The sequence below is a fragment of the Podarcis tiliguerta genome, assembly GCF_965153285.1.
Source record: "Podarcis tiliguerta genome assembly, chromosome: 5".
NCBI lineage: Eukaryota > Metazoa > Chordata > Lepidosauria > Squamata > Lacertidae > Podarcis > Podarcis tiliguerta.
This window is the reverse complement of record NC_139538.1, coordinates 89,690,319-89,712,919: the sequence shown is the minus strand read 5'-3', so window position 1 is coordinate 89,712,919 and position 22,601 is coordinate 89,690,319. Positions and strand designations below refer to the sequence as shown.

General features: G+C 45.7%; 1 protein-coding gene across 2 annotated transcripts; it reads left to right on the top strand.

The window, feature by feature from the left end:
* Window positions 1-1,660: 1,660 nt before the first annotated feature.
* On the top strand, window positions 1,661-15,884 carry NICOL1 (NELL2 interacting cell ontogeny regulator 1). Of its 2 annotated transcripts, none has more exons than XM_083440991.1 (4): window positions 1,661-1,767; window positions 4,418-4,564; window positions 11,435-11,523; window positions 15,734-15,884. In XM_083440991.1, the coding sequence occupies exons 1-4, from the start codon at window positions 1,704-1,706 to the stop codon at window positions 15,803-15,805; spliced, it is 372 nt and encodes a 123-aa protein (XP_083297117.1). In that variant the 5' UTR covers window positions 1,661-1,703; the 3' UTR covers window positions 15,806-15,884. The 2 variants fall into 2 exon arrangements, with proteins under 2 accessions (XP_083297117.1, XP_083297118.1); XM_083440992.1 differs by having other exon boundaries at window positions 1,702-1,751; window positions 4,423-4,564.
* The last annotated feature ends 6,717 nt before the right edge of the window (window positions 15,885-22,601 follow it).

The following is a 22,601-nucleotide window of genomic DNA, read 5'->3' as shown; positions in this document are numbered from 1 at the left end:
GAATTCTACATTTGGAACAGTGTCACTTGTTTCTGCAACTGTACATTACACTATGCCCCCCCAACTTATATGCGACAGACTTTCGTGCGACTGGGAAACAAATTAAAAATTCAATTCAAACCTGGAAATGGCAGGAGAGAACTGGAAAGTCCTGGTAGCTCACGAGGAGGCCCTCCCGAAAACCCAAAGAGGACGTCAGTGAGGGCAGAGGAAGCCCCAAAGATACTGGAGGAGCCCTAGGGCTTTGTTTAGGCTGCTCAGCCTCCCTGCCTAGCCGCTAATGTGTAGGGTGGCAGCTGGTCCCAGAGCTTCAATTCTAGTTGTGGATATTTTTGGATACAGTATTTTTTGTCTGGATTGGAGAAAGAACGGCAGAGAGGGTGTTTTGAGGGTGCTCCCTATTTACGTGATTTTCACTTAATGTTCACGTAAGTGAGGGAAAGATTGTACTGTAACCTGCATTGATTCATTATGGTAAAAGGCAAGTAAATAAAATAAAAGTTTTTTTAAAAAAAACACCACCACACAGACAACTTGATCCATTATTTGACCGGTGCTGTGGGTTAAACCACAGAGCCTAGGACTTGCCGATCAGAAGGTTGGCGGTTCGAATCCCCGCGATGGGGTGAGCTCCCATTGTTCGGTCCCGGCTCCTGCCAACCTAGCAGTTCCAAAGCACAAGTGCAAGTAGATAAATAGGTACCGCTCCGGCGGGAAGGTAAATGGCATTTCCTTGCGCTGCTCTGGTTCGCCTGAAGCGGCTTAGTCATGCTGGCCACATGACCCGGAATCTGTATGCCAGCTCCCTCGGCCAATAAAGCGAGATGAGCGCCGCAACCCCAGAGTCGGTCACGACTGGACCTAATGGTCAGGGGTCCCTTTACCTTTACCTTTATTAGCATAAACTTTCTACCCTTGTAACTCCCCCTGTTTTCTTAAATCTGAGTTCCCAATAATAGGGGGCGTCTTATACATGGGTGCGTCTTATAGATGGAAAAATACGGTATATTTCTGCCTTTGTATGGGAAGCAACATATATGCTTTGGGGCCAGGATCAGATGGCCAATGTGGAGACTTCATGAAATCCAGAGGGTTCTCTTACAATTTGTAATGCTTTATTTTATTTTATTTTTGCAATTGCTGACTCTTTCATCAATCACATCCAGAGGTTGGGGGTGTAATTGTGTAAAAAAAAAAAAGCATTCTGAATATTGGATTTGATTGGTTAAGAGACTGGTGGCAAGAAAAGATCGCTAATCTGAATTTATTCCTCCGTTCCAGCTGTGACTCTACCTCTTGGACGCTCCATCTCAAAAGCCGCAAATTTAGGGTTAAAATCCCTCCCCCTATTTTCTCTCCCATCCTTGGGTGCGGGTGAGGAGGTTCAGCATCTTGCCTGATAAAGAGTTCTGGAGAACTTGGGAAAAAATCAATGTTCATGATTCTGCCATATTTTAGATAGTCCTGGTAGAGATATTACAGTACTGCGGCTTTGGGGTTAAAACGAAGGCAAGTCTTGGTTGACTTTTTCACTGGGGTGTTGATTCCCTCTTTAAAGTGATACCATTCATAATAAAGCAGCAATGCCAAGCCCATTGTTCTTGAAGCCTCTCCTTGAGCAGAGCGCTTTGCAGCGGCGTTGCCATGGTAGATTCTCTCCCCTTTCCGGGAAGGATAAAGGGAGCCAGTGCACATGCTCAGAGATGCTCACTAGCAGTTTGCTGCAGCCATTCAAAGAGACCATCACAAAGGCAAGTGAGACACCAGGTACTTCTATTTTATGATTTGCTGCAAAGGGGTCTCCCCCCCTGTTTTATAAAAACTGAAAAGATGTCGTGCACTGGCTCATCGTGTGCCATAATTTGTCCCTGAATAGCTATCGCTCGCTGTGCAAAAAATAAACGGCAAGGTAACTGGCAGGAAACAGGTGATTTCTTCTTGCCATATTTCCTTGCGATAAGCCGGCCTGCTGGGGCTGAGACCAAACAAGCAAGAGCTTCTTTGGGAAAACAGAGACAATGTTTGTTTTATGGGTGCAATGAGAAGGCTTTTTCATCATTCCAGTCAACAAAGACTTCCATGAAGCTCAAGTCACTTCTAGGCAGTGATCGTCATTCCTAATATATACGGGTAGGAGAGATCCCTGCCTTTGCAGAGAATTATAGCGAGGATTAAAATGTAATATATTGGCAAACGGCTGGTTTTAAAATGCCCTCGGGTTTTCAGCCAATATTATTTAAAGAATGAAAACTATGCGGAGTAATATGTTTGTGTTAAGCAATTTTATTCGGAATTGCAAAATGGGTATTCTTTACTTAGGGCTTTTGCAGGTAGCCGTACCCCTGACGGTCGTGTGTTTTCATGCAGCAGCTGTGGTTCAGAAGCCACATACTGGAAGAACTGCCTTTGCAGTTGTTTAACGGCATCTTTGCTCTCAATATAAAATGGGGGAAATTCCAGCATTGTCCTCTGTGCATGTCAAATGAGCATTCTTATATAACATCATCATGTATAGATGCTGCCTTCCCTCACAGTACTTCTTCATGGCTTTTGACTGTGAGACACCCCCACCCCCCATGGCAACACGTCCCATCGTTTTGCTTTGAACATTTGTGCCTGAAGAACATTCTAACAACCTTTGAAAGTTTGTGAGATTTTAAAATGACTAGCTGTTGTAGTAAACAATGTCACTTCACATACCGCAAGAACTTCATGTATAATGTTTTGGTAACTTTAAAACTGTGGTTTGATTTTGTCATTTGTCACCTTGAATTTTTTATGAGGAAACGGGGGGGGGGTTAATAGGGTGTTAAGAAATAACTAAATAGTAGCACACTGTTGATATTCTGGGTTTGTAAATGAATAATTGCTCAAGTATCTCAGGTGTCAAGACGTTTAGAGTTTGTGTGAGTTGCCACAGTGGTATTTTGCTACATCTTGTGTCTGTCACAATTCCTGCCTAAAATGTTGAAAGCAAATACTGAACATGCAGATTTCCATGGATGTAGGTGGCACTCTGCTGGCTAAAAAAAAGTTAGGATAGTTTGCAGCAGAGATTATTATCCTCAAGCCCACCTGATTTTGGGTGTCATGAAACAATTGTGCAATGCTGAAACACATTTTCAGCTGTGTGATACTTGTACCTGTGAAATGTAACAGTTCAATTAAAAATAAATAAAATTGCACAGTAAAGTTTGTAAGACTTGAAGTTTCACAGCTTCTCAGGTAATAATTTGGACACCTGTAACAAACCCTTATGGGACGCGGGTGGCGCTGTGGGTTAAACCACAGAGCCTAGGACTTGTTGAGCAGAAGGTCGGGGGTTCGAAACCCGCGATGGGGTGAGCTCCCGTTGCTCAGTCCCTGCTCCTGCCAACCTAGCAGTTCGAAAGCACGTCAAAGTGCAAGTAGATAAATAGGTACCGCTCTGGTGGGAAGGTAAACGGCGTTTCCGTGCGCTGCTCTGGTTCGCCAGAAGCGGCTTAGTCATGCTGGCCACATGACCCGGAAGCTGTACGCCGGCTCCCCCGGCCTATAGAGCAAGATGAGCGCTGCAACCCCAGAGTTGGTCACGACTGGACCTAATGGTCAGGGGTCCCTTTACCTTTACTAACAAACCCTTAAGAGATTTATATCTTCAGGCCTAATGGTCAGGGGTTCCTTTACCTTTACTAACAAACCCTTAAGAGATTTACATCTTCAGGCACATCCATGCAACTGTAGACAAAGTAGCAAATAGTATAGGGCTAGACATAATTGTAGTATTGTATTTTGGCTAAGAAACCATATGGTATTTTGATGGGAAGTTTTGCTTCTGCCTAGAATGTTCAGTTCATATTGAGTTCATGAAATATCGTACCCTGACCTGTTCTTAATGCATGGTTGGCCACATCTATGAATGCGATGGTTATGCCCTTTTAAGTTTCCTATATTAATCATTAGTTTAATAAGGAGTATATCAATCACTAGTTTTCATACCTGTCTAACTCTGTGTTCCTTTCCCAACCTTTAATCTATTGATGATTAATGCCTATATGCAACCCTTGCATTGTCTTTGTGTTAACCAATCAGCAACAAGCACATACATGGCAATGCTGTAATATTCAATAAAAGGGACTCTCTGAGACATGCTCGAGAAATGCCTCCCGTATGACACTTGTCACTCGTCTGTCGTTTATTTCAACCCAACAATATTTGCTTGGCCCTGTGTCAGTTATTAATTTGTTTGCAGTTTCATGGATGTGACTAGAGAGGGGGCTAATTAAGATGTTTGGAATCACCTGGGTGTTTTGATGTGTTCCTGATGCTGCTCTGGATATTCGGTAGATAAAAACTTAGGTTTGCTTACCAGGATGGCCATCCAAATAATGTAGTACTTCAAAATGCTGCTTTGTCTCTGAATTCCTGTTTTCCCTAGTGAAGGAGGAAGACGCCACTAGCGAAATGGTGAAGCCCTGCAAAAGCAAAGTGATCGTTTTAGTGCCTTTAATGCTTCTGGTTGGGCTTTTTTCTACCAAGCCAGCTACAGCCGAAGAAGAATCAGGAACAACAATCCCTGCTGAAAGTAAGTACTGCGTTCTACCTAGTCTCTCATGCCAGTACCCCAAGGGTATACCCCACTGGCTGCAGTTCCTTGCTTGAATATCCACTCAATTATGATTCCTATATGTATGTTCCTTATGTGTGTGTCTATAGTACACATGTTTGCATGCAGCTCCTAATTTATTCTGTTGCTGCCAATAGAATCATAGAATCATAGAGTTGGAAGAGACCACAAGGGCCATCGAGTCCAACCCCCTGCCAAGCAGGAAACACCATCAGAGCACTCCTGACATATGGTTGTCAAGCCTCTGCTTAAAGACCTCCAAAGAAGGAGACTCCACCGCACTCCTTGGCAGCAAATTCCACTGTCGAACAGCTCTTACCGTCAGGAAGTTCTTCCTAATGTTTAGGTGGAATCTTCTTTCTTGTAGTTTGGATCCATTGCTCCGTGTCCGCTTCTCAATACAACACTGTCCAAATCCTTCAGAAGAAGAATCAGTACGCAAACAAATTTGTGAACTCTGGATAAGCCAATAAGCCATAATAATAGCAATAATAATTGTTTGTTTGTTTGTTTCTACCCTGCCCATCTGACTGGATTGCCCCAGCCACTCTGGGCAGCTTCCAACATATATAAAAACATAATAAAACATTACACATTAAAAAGCTTCCCTGAACAGGGCTGCCTTCCGATGTCTTCTAAAAGTCAGATAGTTGTTTATTTCCTTGACATCTGATGGGAGGGCGTTCCACAGGGTGGGCGCCACCACCGAGAAGACCCTCTGCCTGGTTCCCTGTAACCTCACTTCTCACAGGGAGGGAACCGCCAGAAGGCCCTCAGACCTGGAGGTTGTTTCTGTCGGTGCAAATTATATTACACAGACACACACATGCAGTGCTTTTTTTCTGGGGGGGAACGCAGGGGTACGCGTACCCCTAAACATTTTGTGAATCTAAGTTTGGCCTCATTGAGGGGCAGTATTTCCATATGAGTAAGAAAATTAGAGTACCCCTTAAACATTTTTTAGAAAAAAAAGCACTGCAGACATGCATATATGTTTCAAGTTATATACGAACTTTTTCAATTGATTCATATTCTTCTGTAGTAGAAGAATATCTATGGTGCCACACTCCCATGTGATGTGATAACATCATCCATAGTCCGAGTGTTGTCAGAAAAGTGATTTGCATAAGGTACATATCGTGATCGAACCCACCACACATCCTTATAGGCTTTCCATGTGTTTCAGTGCAAGACTCCACTGTTCTCCTGCTTGTCTTTGTTTCCCATCTATTGGCATGAAATGTTGAGGCCTTCTGCTATCCTTCCCAAGTGTCGGAATGGTCTGAAGATGAGGACTGGGGAATGCATTCTATGGCAGACCAGCTTCTCTCTGGTGGAGAGCTGGAGGAGGAAGAGTTGTCCCCCTTGTCCACAGCATGTTCAGAAGCAGAGAGAGAGAGAGAGAGAGAGAGAGAGAGAGAGAGAGAGGAGATGAACAGCTTAGGAGGGAGTTATCTAGTTATGAGATAATGACAACAGAACCAGGAGGGAGGGGGCAGCTAGTTGAGACGTCACTTGAGAGTGTGGGGGACCCCCCCCTCACCACGGACTCGGAAGTCTGAACGTATCAAAGGGCAAAGGGGGCAGAGGGAGCGAGGAACTTCCATTTGGCGGAAGCCGTAAGGAGGATTAGACTAGCCAACTGCCCTCCTTTCCTTGCGGAGAGCTGTGTGCTTGTGCTTGCAACATGATGCTGTAATAAAAGGACTATAAATCTACCAACTGCTCGTTAATTCTTATCTGTGCAGTTACTACAGGGAGGGAAGGACTGATACCAAGCAAACTGCTGAATTTCAGATAGGCAGACCCCTGGTTCCAGCTAATAAGAGGAGAAGTCCGGTCCTCCAGTGGATCAGGAACTGGCTAAGTTGCAAGAAGCAAAGGGTAGCAATAAAGGGACAGTTATCCAAATAGAATAAAGTGGAGTCCCTCACAAGGATTGGTGTTTGGACCTCTGCTTTTAAACTTGTTCATAAGTGATCTGGAGTTAGGACCCAGCAGTGAGATGACCAAGTTTGCAGATGTGTTCAGAGTTATTGAAACAAAAATGAGATTTGTAAAGAGCTCTGAAAGGACCTCTCCAGTCTGAGTGAATGGGCAATAAAATGGCAAATGCAACCAACAAGATAACAACAACAATAATAATTTTATTATTTACTGTATTTTTTGCTCTATAAGACTCACTTTTTCCCTCCTAAAAAGTAAGGGGAAATGTGTGTGCGTCTTATGGAGTGAATGCAGGCTGCGCAGCTATCCCAGAAGCCAGAACAGCAAGAGGGATTGCTGCTTTCACTGCGCAGCGATCCCTCTTGCTGTTCTGGCTTCTGGGGTTCGGAATATTTTTTTTTCTTGCTTTCCTCCTCCAAAAACTAGGTGCGCTTTGTGGTCTGGTGCATCTTATAGAGCGAAAAATACGGTACACACTGCCCATTTGGCTGGGTTTCCCCAGCCACTCTGGGTGGCTTACAGCAGTGTTCCCCAACCTTGGGCCTCCAGCTGTTTTTGGACTACAATTCCCATCATCCTTGACCACTGGTCTTGCTAGCGAGGGATGATGGGAGTTGTAGTCCAAAAACAGCTGGAGGCCCAAGGTTGGGGAACACTGGCTTACAGCATAGATCTAGGGAGGTAGTGCGACTTCGCTACAGGGAAAGGTTACAGCATTTGGGACTTTTTAGTTTAGAGAAAAGGCAAGTCAGAAACACGATAGAAGTTTATGAGTTCTCCACATAAGGCATGGAGAAAGTGGAGAGAGAGAGAAGGGTCCCCCCCCACCTCCTCTCTCATAACGCTAGAACTCTTAGACATCCAACGAGCCTGCATGGTGTAGTGGATAAGAGTGGTAGTCTCGTAATCTGGGGAACCGGGTTCGCGTCTCCGCTCCTCCACATGCAGCTGCTGGGTGACCTTGGGCTAGTCACACTTCTCTGAAGTCTCTCAGTCCCACTCACCTCACAGAGTGTTTGTTGTGGGGGAGGAAGGGAAAGGAGAATGTTAGCCGCTTTGAGACTCCTTTAAGTACAGTGGTACCTCGCAAGACGAATGCCTCGGAAGACGAAAAACTCGCAAGACGAAAGAGTTTTTCGTTTTCTGAGTTGCTTCGCAAGACGGATTTCCCTATGGGCTTGCTTCGCAAGACGAAACGTCTTGCGCCTTTTTTTTTAAAACCGCCAATGCATTCCTACAGGAAACCGTCAATATGCAGTGGTGCTTCGCAAGACAAAAAAACTCGTAGAACGAAAAAACTCGCAGAACGAATTAATTTCGTCTTGCGAGGCACCACTGTAGTGATAAAGTGGGATATCAAATCAAACGAAGCTTCACGTTGAAAGGTTCAGGGCAGATAAAACAAAGTTTCTTTTCATGCAGAGTGCAGTTAAATGATGGAACTTGCTCCCACAGAAGGTACTAATGACCACTAATCTAGATGTCTTTTAAAAAGGATTAGACAAATTCACATGGAGGAGAGGGCTATTGAAGGCTACTTCGCCATGATGGCTAAGCTCTGCCTCCGTAGCTGGAGAATACGAGTTGCTGGAGACCAGAGGAGGGAATAATACTGCTGCGCTTGAATCCTGCACGTGGGTTGCCCAAAGGCAGAAACTTGCATGCACTACTTTGGGGAGCTTATCTGAACTCATGGTGGCGAAGAGGAATGGGGCACTGGGTATGTCTGCCTGTTTGACCAGCTTTTGTATTTCCCGATGACTTTTACATAGCTAATTTTTGTTTTGAGGCAAGATTTTTGTATGTATGCACACTTAATTCCCAGGCACAGGGCAGCTTCCCAAGAACATCCTTTGTATGTGCATGTATCCCATCGGCAAATCACAAGGAAATTCCTAGTGCAGTGGTGCCCCGCAAGACGAATGCCTCGCAAGACGGAAAACCCGCTAGACGAAAGGGTTTTCCATTTTTCGATGCGCTTCGCAAAACGAATTTGCTATGGGCTTGCTTCGCAAGACGAAAATGTCTTGTGAGTTCCTGCAATTTTTTTTCGCTCCCCACCCCCTTTTTCTAAGGCACTAAGCTGCTAATAGCCTTTTAGCAGCTAATCCGCTAATCCCTTAAGCCTTTAATAGCCGCTAAACCGCTAATAGCGCTAATCCGCTAATGGGGTTGCTTCGCAAGACGAAAAAACCGCTAGACGAAGAGACTCGTGGAACGGATTCTTTTCGTCTTGCTAGGCACCACTGTGGTAGCAAAAATGAGGGTGGAGAGGAGAGTCTGTGTGGGAGGTGTTGGAAATCATCACCGTGGAAGGAAATTGAGTGAGAGTACTGCCCAAAACTCTTCATTCGCACTGTTATTGGAAGTTTATCCTAAAACCATGAAGCATAGCTCTGAATATATTTTACGGTTAATATTTGCCTTAAATATTAATGGATTTTTTGCAAAGAGGTATAAACTTGCCCTGTTGCTCTGCACATAAGAATTTTGCAGCTTTCGGCTTTGATCATCTTTCTCGCTTTCCATCTCTGTGCTGGTGCCGTTCTACAGACCGCAGCGCTCAAATTCAGTTGCTAAAAACTCCCAATTATCTAACTTTTGCTGGTACAGTGGTACCTCGGGTTACATACGCTTCAGGTTACAGATTTCGCTAACCCAGAAATAATGCTTCAGGTTAAGAACTTTGCTTCAGGATGAGAAAAGAAATCGTGCTTTGGCATCGCGGCGGCAGCAGGAAGCCCCAATAGCTAAAGTGGTGCTTCAGGTTAAGAACAGTTTCCGGGTAAGAATGGACCTCCGGAACGAATTAAGTACTTAACCTGAGGTACCACTGTACTCATTTAGTTTGCATGCTCAATTTTGGTTTTCATATTTGGGTAGACTGTTTATATTTTGCAATTCAGCTAGAGGTAGCAATTTAATCGGGCATTTGAGGCACGTGCTGTTTCTCGGGTTGTGAGCCAGGGACTCCTTCCCAAATCTGAGCGGAACCTGGATGTTCTTTTGTGCGAAGTCATGACCCAGTGGCAAAATTGCTATGTCAGGATAGTTCTTGCTGAGCCCTTTGCAGGCATTCTTGGGCATTGTGCAATTTTCTGCTGAGTCACAGGGACTCAAAAACAAAAGCTGAAATTGTAATGCGTATGGAAAAGCTATCAGACTCATGCTGTCTTAGGCAGATTGCCCTGTATTGATACACTACATATTTCTGTGTGTGCTTTGATTATTTGACTAACACAGTTGTTCCCCAGCCTGGACCTCTGCCAGCTCTCCTGATTGGGGCGAATGGGAGCGGTAGTTCAGAATATCTGTAAGGCAGCAAGTTAGGGGAAGCTGTTTTTGTCAAACCAGTGAAGTCATGAATAGAGAGAAACTGGGTATATAGAGTGCTTTTCTCCATCTGTCCAAATACTAGGAAGTCATTCTGTGAAGTCATCCTGCGAATGTTGGAAGACTCAGGAGGTACTTCTTCAGTGCATAATTAAAACAACGGAATCTGCTGCCAATTTTAGATGGCTTTAAATTAGACACAAACTTGGATGGCTTAAAAGGATTTTTAGACAGATTCGCTGAGAATAACGCTACCAAGCCTACTAGCCCAGACCCTATTTTACAGGGACAGCTCTGGTTTTACAGAAGCCGTCCCAGTTTCTGATCTGATCCCATAATGCCCCGCTTTTCCTTAAAAAGGTAAAGGTAAAGGAGCCCTGAACGTTAAGTCCAGTCGCAGACGACTCTGGGGTTGCGGCGCTCATCTCGCTTTACTGGCCAAGGGAGCCGCCATTTGTCTGCAGACTGTTTTTCCATGTCATGTGGCCAGCGTGACTAAGCCGCTTCTGGCAAAACCAGAGCAGTGCACAGAAACACCGTTTACCTTCCCGCTGGAGTGGTACCTATTTATCTACTTGCACTTTGACATGCTTTCGAACTGCTAGGTTGGCAGGAGCTGGGACCGAGCAACGGGAGCTCACCCCATCACAGGGATTCCAGTGGTTTAGACCACAGTGCCACCCGCGTCCTCCGCTTTTCCTTAGTACGTCCCTATTTTTGTTGGAAGGTTTGGAGTTACCCGACCCCCCAGACATCTGAAGACAGCCCTGTATGGGGGAGTTTTTTTAATGTTTAATGTTTTATTATGTTTTTATATATGTTGGAAGCTACCCAGAGCGGCTGGGACAACCCAATCAGATGAGGGGTATTATTATTGTTGTTGTTGACTAGGACATCCCTATTTTTATCAGAAAAATGTTGGAGGTATAGTAGCCAGAATTGCTATATTCTACCTGCACTGTCTTGGGACGTGGGTGGTGCTGTGGGTTAAACCACAGAGCCTAGGGCTTGCCAATCGGAAGGTTGGTGGTTTGAATCCCCGCGACGGGGTGAGCTCCCGTTGCTCGGTCCCTGCTCCTGCCCACCTAGCAGTTTGAAAGCACGTCAAAGTGCAAGCAGATAAATAGGTACCGCTCCGGCAGGAAGGTAAACGGCGTTTCCGTGCACTGCTCTGGTTCGCCAGAAGCGGCTTAGTCATGCTGGCCACATGACCTGGAAGCGGTACGCCGGCTCCCTCGGCCAATAAAGCGAGATGAGCGCCGCAACCCCAGAGTCGGTCACGACTGGACCTAATGGTCAGGGGTCCCTTTGCCTTTACCTGCACTATCAGAAGTGATGCGTCTCAGAGAGCCATTTGCCAGGCAACACAAGTAGGGTGAGTGATGTTGTGCTGTGGTTCTGCATGTGCACTTTTCATAGGCATCTGGTTGCTCCCTGTGAGAAGAACAGGATAGATTATGCTTGAGCTTTGGTTTGGCCCAGTAGGCTTTTCTCCCGTTGTTTCCATTAATATTTTGTGTTTGTCTGCCAACATTTTTCCACCCTTAGGTCGCCCATGTGTTGACTGCCATGCGTTTGAGTTCATGCAGAGGGCTTTGCAAGATTTAAAGAAAACGGCATACAACTTAGACTCACGGGTAAGGCTTGTTTCTTAATATGGGCACAACGTATTTTTGTTTCTTTTAACGCTCTTCCAAAAGAGAGCAATTGTAGGGGCTGTGATCTTTCCCCCTGTCCTCTTTATCTCTCTCTCTCTCTCTGTTCCCACGGTAATCGTTTGTCTCTACCCTTGTTGGTGCCCATTTCTTGCTCTCTTTAGGTTCTCTGGCCCCATTGTGTGTGAACTCTTGCCCATGCCCAGAAATCAGTGAACCATCCAAAAGGTTTTAATAGTTTGCAAACCGGCACACAACACCAGCTCCCGAAAAAGCAAAATGTTTTAAAGACTGGTTTGGAATTTCAAGTGTTTGGAATTGAATGTGGACCAAAGATTGGGTCATCTAACGTGGAAGTGCAGAGGCTCGCAATATCAGAAAAGCAAAAATTCTTAGTGACTTCCAGTGTGTTCCTCAAGACCCACTTACTTACCCAGCCAAAAAGAGAACCTGCGTTGGGAGTGATTATTGGCTTATTTATTTATTATGCGTGTTCATGTTCTGCACCTTCAGGCAAGCATGACTTTTTCTTAAACTATGTGCTTCGGTTCAACTGTTTAATATTCAGAGAAGGCAGAAGCCGAGGAAGCCCTTTGTGAAACCTGAGCAGGGAGAAAGTATGAACCCATCGACAATCTGTATGCAGACTGTTTCAAAGCCAGTTTCCAAATAATTTAACCTGACGTGACTTTCCTGAAAGAACGTAGGGGGCATGGCTTGCTGAGGATGCTGAGAATTATTATTTGATAGCTTTGGCTGCTGAACAAAAATAGAATCCCAAACGTTCTACAACCAGACGCCGTAAGAATTAAACAGATATAAAATTGGGGTATAAAATGTCCATATAGCACCAACACATTGCTCTGAAAACAGTAAGTACAGTAGTTCTCACAGAATGGGGTTTCGCCTAACTCTCTGATTTCAGTGTTGGTTCCCAAGCTGCTTTCAAGTACATACTCAATTAAGCAGAACAGCAATGGTTACTATAGTTGTTAACTGGATTCAAAGTTTGCCTGGAAACAGCAGAGGCTGCAAACACACCTTCCATTGGCTGAGTGGATTATCACAGATCCCACATTTCAGCTCCCACAAATGCTGCTGGTTAGAGCTTATCAGCTGGATTTTCACTCTTTTCCCTCCCTAAGATCAGGGCCCTGGGAATTTAATTTGTTGACTGGATGAGACCCAGAATGTGCTGCTAAGCTGAGATCTGGAATACGTGCACTAACAATTTAGAATGTTGCCAACACATGTGCAAAGTACCTTTTTGGTCACCAGAGTTAAAGAACAGGAATTCCAGGGCAGATAGCAACTTTATTTTGTGAGGGAAGAGGAAATCAGCTCCTCATTTCAACCACTGCTCCAAGCCACTTTGGTCCTTTTTTCTGGTCCCGACTAAAGTGTCCTAAGAGAGGATTTTCTTTTTTAAAAAAAATTAGCCATGAAAAACCTGGCCATTAGTGTAGAGCCAGGAAATCAGGCATAGGCAAACTCGGCCCTCCAGATGTTTTGGGACTACAACTCCCATCATCCCTGACCACTGGTCCTGGTAGCTAGGGATGATGGGAGTTGTAGTCCCAAAACATCTGGAGGGCCAAGTTTGGCTATGCCTGCAGTAAGTGAAAGACGCTTCAGTCAACGCACCATCTCCCTTTTTCTCTCCTAGAGAACCATCTTGATCTATTCCCACTTCCTTTGCACACTAACCGAGAAGGTTCCCATCTGCAACATAGGATGCTATCGAGAGTTCAAAACAAACGCCTTTCGTGGCCTCTCCTTTCACTTAAATCTAGTGATCTCTCTCTGTAAATGCTGTTCCTTGCAGGGACACTACAAGGTTCTGGGCCCAGGGACATAAAATCGCCTAGCATTTGCATATGCGGTATTTTGTGGAATTTGAATTTTAACCAGAGTTGTGGCTCTCCCTGGAAAATAACCACAGGTTACCGGAAAGATGAAGGAAATGGACATTGTTTCCTGGTCAAGGGTGCCAACTTTAATAAAATATTGGGAAAGTGTCGCGTAAGCCCTGACCCCACATAACTGATCACAATTTGAATGGCAATGCTCATTAACTTTGGGAGCGGTCTGGCCCTCTCAAAAAAAAATTTAAGGGGGCCAAAGGGATCTCAGCCCCTAGGAATTAGCTCCTATGTTCCTGAGCCTTCTTAAACGGTTCCTTTTTCACCATCTCTATCAATAGGTTGAATATTAGGAGGATAAAAGTACAGTCATCTAAAATAAAGATCTGGGCCTTAAATTACACAAATGTTTAAAGAAAGAAACTATACACACAGCTTATCCGATGAACTTTGTGCCCATGTCATAATTCAGTTCAGTTCACAGCAGAACCTTATTTAAGGTAGCAAAGGTGACATTTTATTTTATTGGTTGCATGTAATGGTTCTAGGGGTTGCTCGTGCGTAAATCGGCGCCACATCTGGGTGGGTTGCCTGAGTGAACCCTTTCTGTCTGGACAGCCACTCGCCCGTGGCTGTCTCAATCGCTGGCAGAATCCGTCAGTGGGCGTTTCTTGAACTTCTTCCAGCATAAAAGTTATTTGACGCCTAGTCGCCACCTACTCTCCCTGCGAGGAAGCCTTCTGCGCAGGGAGGGTGTGGGCATCGGAGGACCCGTGCTCTCCCCGCTGGTCCCCAGCGAGGAGTCTTGGAGCCACCTCGCCGATTCCCCCATCTGCTCCCCTCCTCCACTGGTGCTACGCTGATTTCCTTCCCCAGAAGATGTGCTGCTTCTCTCCCTCCCGGGACGCTCTCCGGAATCCCTCTGGAGCCCTCCCTCTTCTTCTGGCTCCGATGGCAGTTCCCTGACATCCGGTTTACTCAGAGGATTGATATTAGTGGACCTAGCAGTCACATCCATTCATTTCAGACAGTCCACTCTGTGTGAAACTTCATTGAACACCACCCTAGATGTGCTTTGTGTTGGCTGCCCGCGAGATGGGCAAACAAGACAAGCGTGCTTGCCTCAATTTTAACTACTGCAACAAAATTGCTGACACATTCTTGGAGCTCATTTACATGATAGCTAAAGGGATGCTGAGTCAAGATTCACTGCTTCTGTTATGCCACTGAGATGGTAACTTGAGGACTTCACCTTGCCTGCATTTCAAAGGAGCACATTTAGTGGGAAAGAGAGAAATCTGCCTTATCCTTGGTCAGGCCAAGGCTCCATCCTTGCAGTAACCTTACTGTGCCCTTCAATTCAGCTTCATCTTGATTAAATAACTGGGCAAGTGCTTAGAAGACAGGGAGAGACCCAGAACCAGACATACGCATCACAGCGTATTTGAGGAGAGCTGCATTCCTATACAGATTTTGGGGATTATTTCTGAGTAGATTTGAATAGGTCTGTGCTGCAATGCAGTTGCTTTCAGGGCTGAAATCTCCTCTGCAACCACACCTGGAGCCAGCAGGAGAGCCATCAACTTGATCTTCTACCCCTGTAGCAAAACCCTGAAATAAACCCCTCTCCACAACTGAAAATGAACAGGGTTTGTGGGCAGGGGCAAATCTCTCATTCAGCAAACTGAAACAGGGCCAGGACACCAAGATGGAAGCTCAAGGAAGATGTCATCTTTTGAGTTTACAGAAACGAAAGGATTGGACTGCAGGGAAAATGCCACAATTCTGTTCAGAATTATTTTGGTCTCTAAATCCACAAGTACTGTCCTACTGTCTGGTTCGGTACTTGCTGCTAGCTGATTCCTTCTCGTTAGAGTCTGTCTGGACTAGATTGGGTGATTCAGTGTGCAACTCCCTGTTGTTGTTGTTTAGTCGTGTCCGACTCTTCGTGACCCCCTGGACCAGAGCACGCCAGGCACTCCTGTCTTCCACTGCCTCCCGCAGTTTGGTCAAACTCATGCTGGTACCTTTGAGAACACTGTCCCACCATCTCGTCCTCTGTCGTCCCCTTCTCCTTGTGCCCTCCATCCTTCCCAACATCAGGGTCTTTTCCAGGGGGTCTTCTCAGACAGGGACATCACCAGGGCTGGATTTAGGTTTGATGAGGCCCTAAGCTACTGAAGGTAACGGGGCCCTTTATATGTCCAGCTGGCCAGGGGGTCTTCCTTGTTTGTGACAAAATGCAGGAGATTGTGATGCAATCGGTTTATGCTAAGTTTGCCCCCCAACGTTTATTCCTCTCTCTTTCCCCCCCCTTTCTATTCCTACAGACGGAGACCTTGCTTTTTAAAGTGGAGAAGAGAACTCTGTGTGACTGTTTAACTGCAAATGCACTGAACTGAATATTGGAGACCCACCTAGCAGCCGCTGGTTCGTCAACAGCTTTTAAGATGCTGCTGTTAATGCAGACAGATTTAGGAAATGAAATACTGCTTCAGGGCACTTACGCAACTAGGTGGAGGATTTGGGTGTGATATTGATGTGTCTCTCCTGTCTGAATGCTTGTGTAATTCTTTGTCTTCACCTGTGTTGATGTCATCATGAGCTCTAAGATATTTTCCAAAGAAAGGGAAAAGCTGGAAGGGGCGCGGTTCTAATTTATTGCAAAAATATTAAAATCTTATTTGGGGAAGCTCTGGGGTTTTTTAACTTTACATTTTCCCCCACACGGAAAGCAAAACACAGAGCACATCATTATTCCTGGGATTTCTTCTCCTAACACACATTTCTCTCTAATATTTTAGAAAAGCCTTTCCCCCCCTCTCACATGCAAGATGGGGACTATGTCGTCTAACATGGTGGCTTCAAAAATGCTGGTCGCTTCAAAAATATTGTTTATACCCATGAGCAAATTATAAATAGATTACCGTATTTTTCGCACCATAGGACGCACCGGACAATAGGATGCACTTTGTTTTAGAGGGGGGAGAACGAGAAAAAATTCTCCCCCTCTCTGCCCAGCGCCCCTTCAGTGAAGCGGCAGGAGGCGCTGCGTAGAGAGGGGGAGAACTTTCCCCCTCTTGTTTTCCCGCTCTAAAACAAGGTGCCGTTTAAGGTGCATTCAGGCGGCTACCTTGGAAGCCTGGAGAGCGAGAGGGGTCGGGAGCAGCGGAAAGGCGCAGTGGAGAGGCTCCTGCCATAGCCGTGCGTCACCTCTCCAGCCGGGAGAGGGTTGCGGGGCTATGGCATCTTCGCTCCATAGGACGCACACACATTTCCCCTTCATTTTTGAAGGGGAAAAAGTGCTTCCTATAGCGCGAAAAATGCGGTAATTGATCAAAATAGTAAAACTCACATGATTAATTGATTGCAATAAGTTTGAACTTTTTTGTTCTGTGAGCAACCCTGGTACCTCTGGGTATAGGGTGGTATATTAGTTCAATAAATAATAATCAGAATAATAAAATAAGGAATTGATGCTCTTAGTCAATACATTGCACAAAACATCATCTGCTCCTCCCAAGGAAGGTGTTACTGTCATAGTGGCGCAGAAGAGAGAAAAAAACCCCAAACCCCAGATCCTTAATGACTACACTAATATAAAGAAATGTAACCCAACAGTGATGAGTCAGATTTCTCAATAAAATAATAATATTTGCCACTTCAGTAAGCATTGATATTCTCTTGAAAGTCTTTAGGGCCCTACTTGCTAGCAAGAACAGCTGTAGAAACTATTTTAAGAATCCTAAGACAGTAGTTCTTGGCTTGAGGGTATTTTGAGAATCCTCCAGAATCACAAGAAAGTGAATGCTAAAACAACTGGTGGGTCTTCAGGCATTGAGCAGCCTACAGCCTTTCAGAAGTTATTGGGGATGGTCCTCTAGGCAGTTTCCCAAACTTGGGTCTCCAACTGTTTTTGGACTACAGTTACCATCATCCCTGACCACTGGTCCTGCTAGCTAGGGATGATGGGAGTTGTAGTCCAACAAGAGGTGGAGACCTAAGTTTGGGAAAGCTTGCTCTGCAAGACCATCTCCACCGTCTCATCACAGATGTATGGAAGTCCCCTTGTAACCACGTTGTTGCTAATATTTGTGTACCTGGATATATGGTGTACTCTGCTGTCCTGATGTTGTATAGTCTCCTAATCACTTCGTTGGTTAACTTTCACAGATTTACACAGATGGACTTAAAGAGTTTGACTGACCTGATGTTCTACCACTAGTTGCGTACCGCTTATTTTCAAACATTACTTCCCAGTTTGAGTTTCCAAAATGAAAGAACATCAGCCCTCCAGAAATGGAGAGCTAATACTTCTTAAAATCCAGTTCATTGATTATTATTTTTTGTTTCTACAAGAAACTCACACAATTTCTGGAGTATATAATGTCTTCCTCTCGAGTCTTGCTAGAAGCAACCCAGGTCTCTAGCTCATAGTTCCCCCTGTCCTCAGCACCTTGCTGTGACGTATATTGCCCGAGTTCCCTGTGATAATGACCTTGCGATTGCCTGATCCTGTTTCTGGATTATGTTTAGACCTAGATCGATACGCTGTACTTGACCTTGGCTTGTTGGGACTGTGCCACCTCTTCAACCCTGGCTGTGTTGGCAAGTACCTCCTAGGATGAGAGACTAGCCCCTGAGAGCACCTCCTGGAGTGTTATAGCTGATTTAAATTATTACCGTATTTTTCGCTCCATAAGATGCACTTTTTTCTTCCTAAAAAGTAAGGGGAAATGTCTGTGCGTCTTATGGAGCAAATGTGTGGTCCCTGGAGCCGAATTGCCCAGGGGCAAAAGGCAGATCATGCTCTCTTTTTTTTTGTGAAAGAGGGAAGTGGGTGTTCAAACAAAGCCGCTGATCGTTTGCCAATCGGGGAGAGAGATAAGGGACGCTAGAGATAAAGGAGGCTGCCTGGGAGGGGGGGGGTAAAGACAGCAAACTTACAAAGAGGAGAAACAGAAAGACTAAAGCAATGAGAGAAACTGGAAGAAAAGGGGGAGCAAAAAACTGCTCCCGCTAAGGAAAAGACACTAAGGTAAACAAGAGGGAAGGGAGTGTTGAAAGGAAACAGCTGATCGGTGGGATCAGAAGAGAGATAAGGGACGCTAGCAGAGCTGCCTGGGAGGGGAGAGGTAAAAGCCCATGGATCCTCAGGATTTTTACATTGGGTCACCCCAAATTCACCATCAGATTGCATAGCATGTCCATGGCTACAGCCTGCACCCAAAAAATCATGCACCCAATGTTGTGTGGGGCCGCAATGGTGCAAAAACATGGTTACAAAGCATGGATCCACATGGAGCCTCAGGATTTTTGCATTGCGTCACCCCAAATTCACCATCAGATCACATGTCTGTGGCCACACAAATCATACATCCACTGTTTCATTCAGAATATTTTTTTTCTTCTTTTCCTCTAAAACCTCTGTGCGTCTTATGGTCAGGTGCATATTATGGAGCGAAAAATACGGTAATTTGTTCATTTAAATCGCCTTGCTTTACGTCAATCCGCTCCGACATGCTGCTGTCATACAGCAGATACTGCAATTGTAAATTCTGGTCTGGGCCCAACTTCAACCTTCAAGTTGGCGAGTTAGTGTTATACAGCGCTCTCTTCCGAGTCTCGCCTTCTATTGTCTATCCTATCCCATATTGTCAGTCTAGGATAGTCAATACACTCCAGACAATTTCCCCACAAGTTTCGTACTTATTTTGATGGTTTCCCCCTCCTTTGGTTTTGCTACGTATGACCCTTTCAAATCTAAATTCCATCAGAAAGTTCTTTTGATGCAGCTGCCAAAGTTTGGGCTCATGGGGCTGTATTCCTGAACCACCCGCCCCACACCTGATGTCCTATGTGACGTCAGGAGTGGGGCAGGTAGGGCAGATCTGCTGCGTGACAAAAGTTCTCCACGATTCCTGCAAAAATCAGCTTTGCCAGCCCCGGGCTTGGCTGTTGGGCTCTTGGGACAACTGGCCTGTCCATCGATTTCATGTATTTCCTTGCATGTGAACACATCTGTTGTATATAATGCAACTCCCTTCTTGTTTGGTCTGTTCCCTTTCAATAAATTGTAACTTCCAAACCCTACATTCACATAACGAGTCTTATTTCACTAGGTTTCGGAAATGCCTGTTAAATCTTATTCACCTTTCTCTATTAAGATTTTAAGTTCATCCTTGTGATCATTCATACTGTGTGAATTATAGAGGCATTGATAACCCCAGTGGCGTAGCGTGGGTTGTCAGCACCCGGGGCAAGGCAAGTAATTTGCGCCCCCTAACCCGGGGCAAGGCAAGTAATTTGCGGGGGGCCCCCCGCTGCACTGTCCCTCCCCCAGATAGTCCCTCGCGCTCTCTCCGCACCGCACCGCACGCCTGGCACCCTCCCCTTCACAGTGGGCGGCGACCCGGCGGCTCGGATCGGATTCGCACAGCCAGCACTGCAGTGAGAGTGAGTGAGTGAGCCAGGTAGGGGCAGAGAGCTGCGAGCGCGGCCCCCCCCCCGATGTTGCGCCCGGTGCGGCCGGCCCCCCCTGCACCCCCCACGCTATGCCACTGGATAACCCTATATTGAACAAAACCACGACCACATGCTTACTCTTTTCCTTGCATGTTAATGGGTGCCAGCACAGTCGCCCCCCCCTTTTACCCATGCTCCTCTAAGTAAGCAAAGAACTGAACAAAACTACCCCAAACAATTGCAGCCTCTGATGTTTGTGCTGAAGTGTCGCTCAAAAATTCATTGTAATGAGATTGGAGTTGAACTTCATGGGGTTTAGGGGTCCTCCAGCCCTGCAGACCTGTTCGCAAAACAAAGGTTCTTCTTTTCTTTCCCCCATTATTATTCCCTCCCGCATCTGAGCCTTCTCTCGCCTCCTCCCCGTTCAATCTAATGAGGTCGAACTGGAGGGTAATCATAGCCTGGCAGATTCTCTTTGGTTGCATAACTAAAGAGAGGGTCAAGTACGGGTGATGTTCTGCCACGGAAACTAAAAAAAAACCATGGAGATCCTTCTGGAAGGCTGAATGCTTTCCTTCTCTCCCAACACCTGCCAAGCTCGAGATGATGTCATTAAAATGCCGCGTGTGCAGTAGACCAGCAGTCTTGGAACTGGGTCTGAGAGGTAGAGAGGTCTGATTTGCGGTCAGTGAAAAATCCAATACCATGGCATTAGTAGCCCCTGGAAACCTAATAGGGCAGCTGTGGGTTAAACCACAGAGCCTAGGGCTTGCCGATCAGAAGGTCAGCGGTTTGAATCCCCATGACGGGGTGAGTTCGAAAGCACATCAAGGTGCAAGTAGATAAATAGGTACCACTCCAGTGGGAAGGTAAACGGCGTTTCCGTGCACTGCTCTGGTTCGCCAGAAGCGGCTTAGTCATGCTGGCCACATGACCCGGAAGCTGTACGCCGGCTCCCTTGGCCAATAGAGCGAGATGAGCGCTGCAACCCCAGAGTCGGCCACGACTGGACCTAATGCTTCAAGGGTCCCTTTACCTTTATCTTATCTATTGGAGGTTAATGCGGTGAAGTTTTCATCTTATGCTCAAACCAGTGTACGTGCAAATCATAATCATAATAATTATTTATTATTTCCCCCCCGCCCATTTGGCTGGGTTTCCCCAGCCACTCTGGGCGGCTCCCAACAGAAGATTAAAAGCACAATAAAACGTCAAACGTTAAAAACTTCCCTAAACAGGGCTGCCTTCAGATGTCTTCTAAAAGTCTGGTGGTTGTTTTTCTCTTTGACATCTGGCGGGAGGGTGTTCCACAGGGCAGGTGCCACCACTGAAAAGGCCCTCTGCCTGGTTCCCTGTAACCTCACTTCTCACAGGGAGGGAACCACCAGAAGGCCCTCGGAGCTGGACCTCAGTGTCCAGGCTGAACGATGGGGGTGGATACGCTCCTTCAGGTATACTGAGCTTTCTCTGGTGACCTTCAAAGGAAACCAAACTCAAGGTATGTGCAGGAACCCTTTAAACCAGGGGTCAGCAAGCTTTTTCAGCTGTGGGCCGGTCCACCATCCCTCAGACCATGTGGTGGGCCGGACTATATTTTGAAAAAAAGAATGAATTTCTATGCCCCACAAATAACCCAGAGATGCATTTTAAATAAACGGAATCATTCTACTCATGTAAAAACACGCTGATTCCTGGACCGTCCGCGGGCCAGATTGAGAAGGTGATTGGGCCACATCCAGCCCCCAAGCCTTAGGTTGCCTAAAGGTAAAGGGACCCCTGACCATTAGGTCCAGTCATGACCGACCCTGGGATTGCGGCACTCATCTCGCTTTATTGGCCGAGGGAGCCGACGTACAGCTTCTGGGTCATGTGGCCAGAATGACTAAGCCGCTTCTGGCGAACCAGAGCAGTGCACGGAAACGCCGTTTACCTTCCTGCCGGAGCGGTACCTATTTATCTACTTGTACTTTGACGTGCTTTCGAACTGCTGGGTGCGCAGAAGCTGGGACCAAGCAACGGGAGCTCACCCCGTCGTGAGGATTTGAACCGCCGACCTTTTGATCGGCAAATCCTAGGCTCTGTGGTTTAACCCACAGCGCCACCCGCGTCCCTTTAGGTTGCCTACCCCTGTCTTAAACATTTCACTGCTCAGAGAGCGGCGTATAACATGTATAAGTTGAAACATTATTAACATTAGAAAACGTGACATTGCCAGACGGCAACACTGTGATTGATGGGTGATGGCAGGCTTCCTGCTCTAGAGGTGGCCATTAGTGTTGCTCTGCTATTTCTTCTTTTTACTGGTATTGTTTTGGTTTTTACTTTGATGTCATCGGTGCATAAACTGATGACTCCGTTTTGCTCATGTAGTGGGGGGGTCTGAAAATCACCCTTTTCCGTCTCCCTAAAACACAGAGCCACAGGACTTTCTGCTTCTCCTTCTTGGGACTTTCCTAGCACTCGCATGGCATTTCTTAATCCAAGGCTATCGTTCTCTCTCTTGGAAGGCAGCAGTGACTGCAACACCAAACCATGGTTTTGGAAAGGAAGACTCCTCCATGTCTTTGGTTTTTTTTAAAAAAAATAATATTTATTGCTTTTTGAACAATTTAAACACTACAAAACCAAATAATAAAAAAAAGAAACAATGCAATACAATATAAAAACACTACATAGCACTAAACACATTAAACTAACAAAACCAAACAAAAACAATTTAAAACACTCAAACAA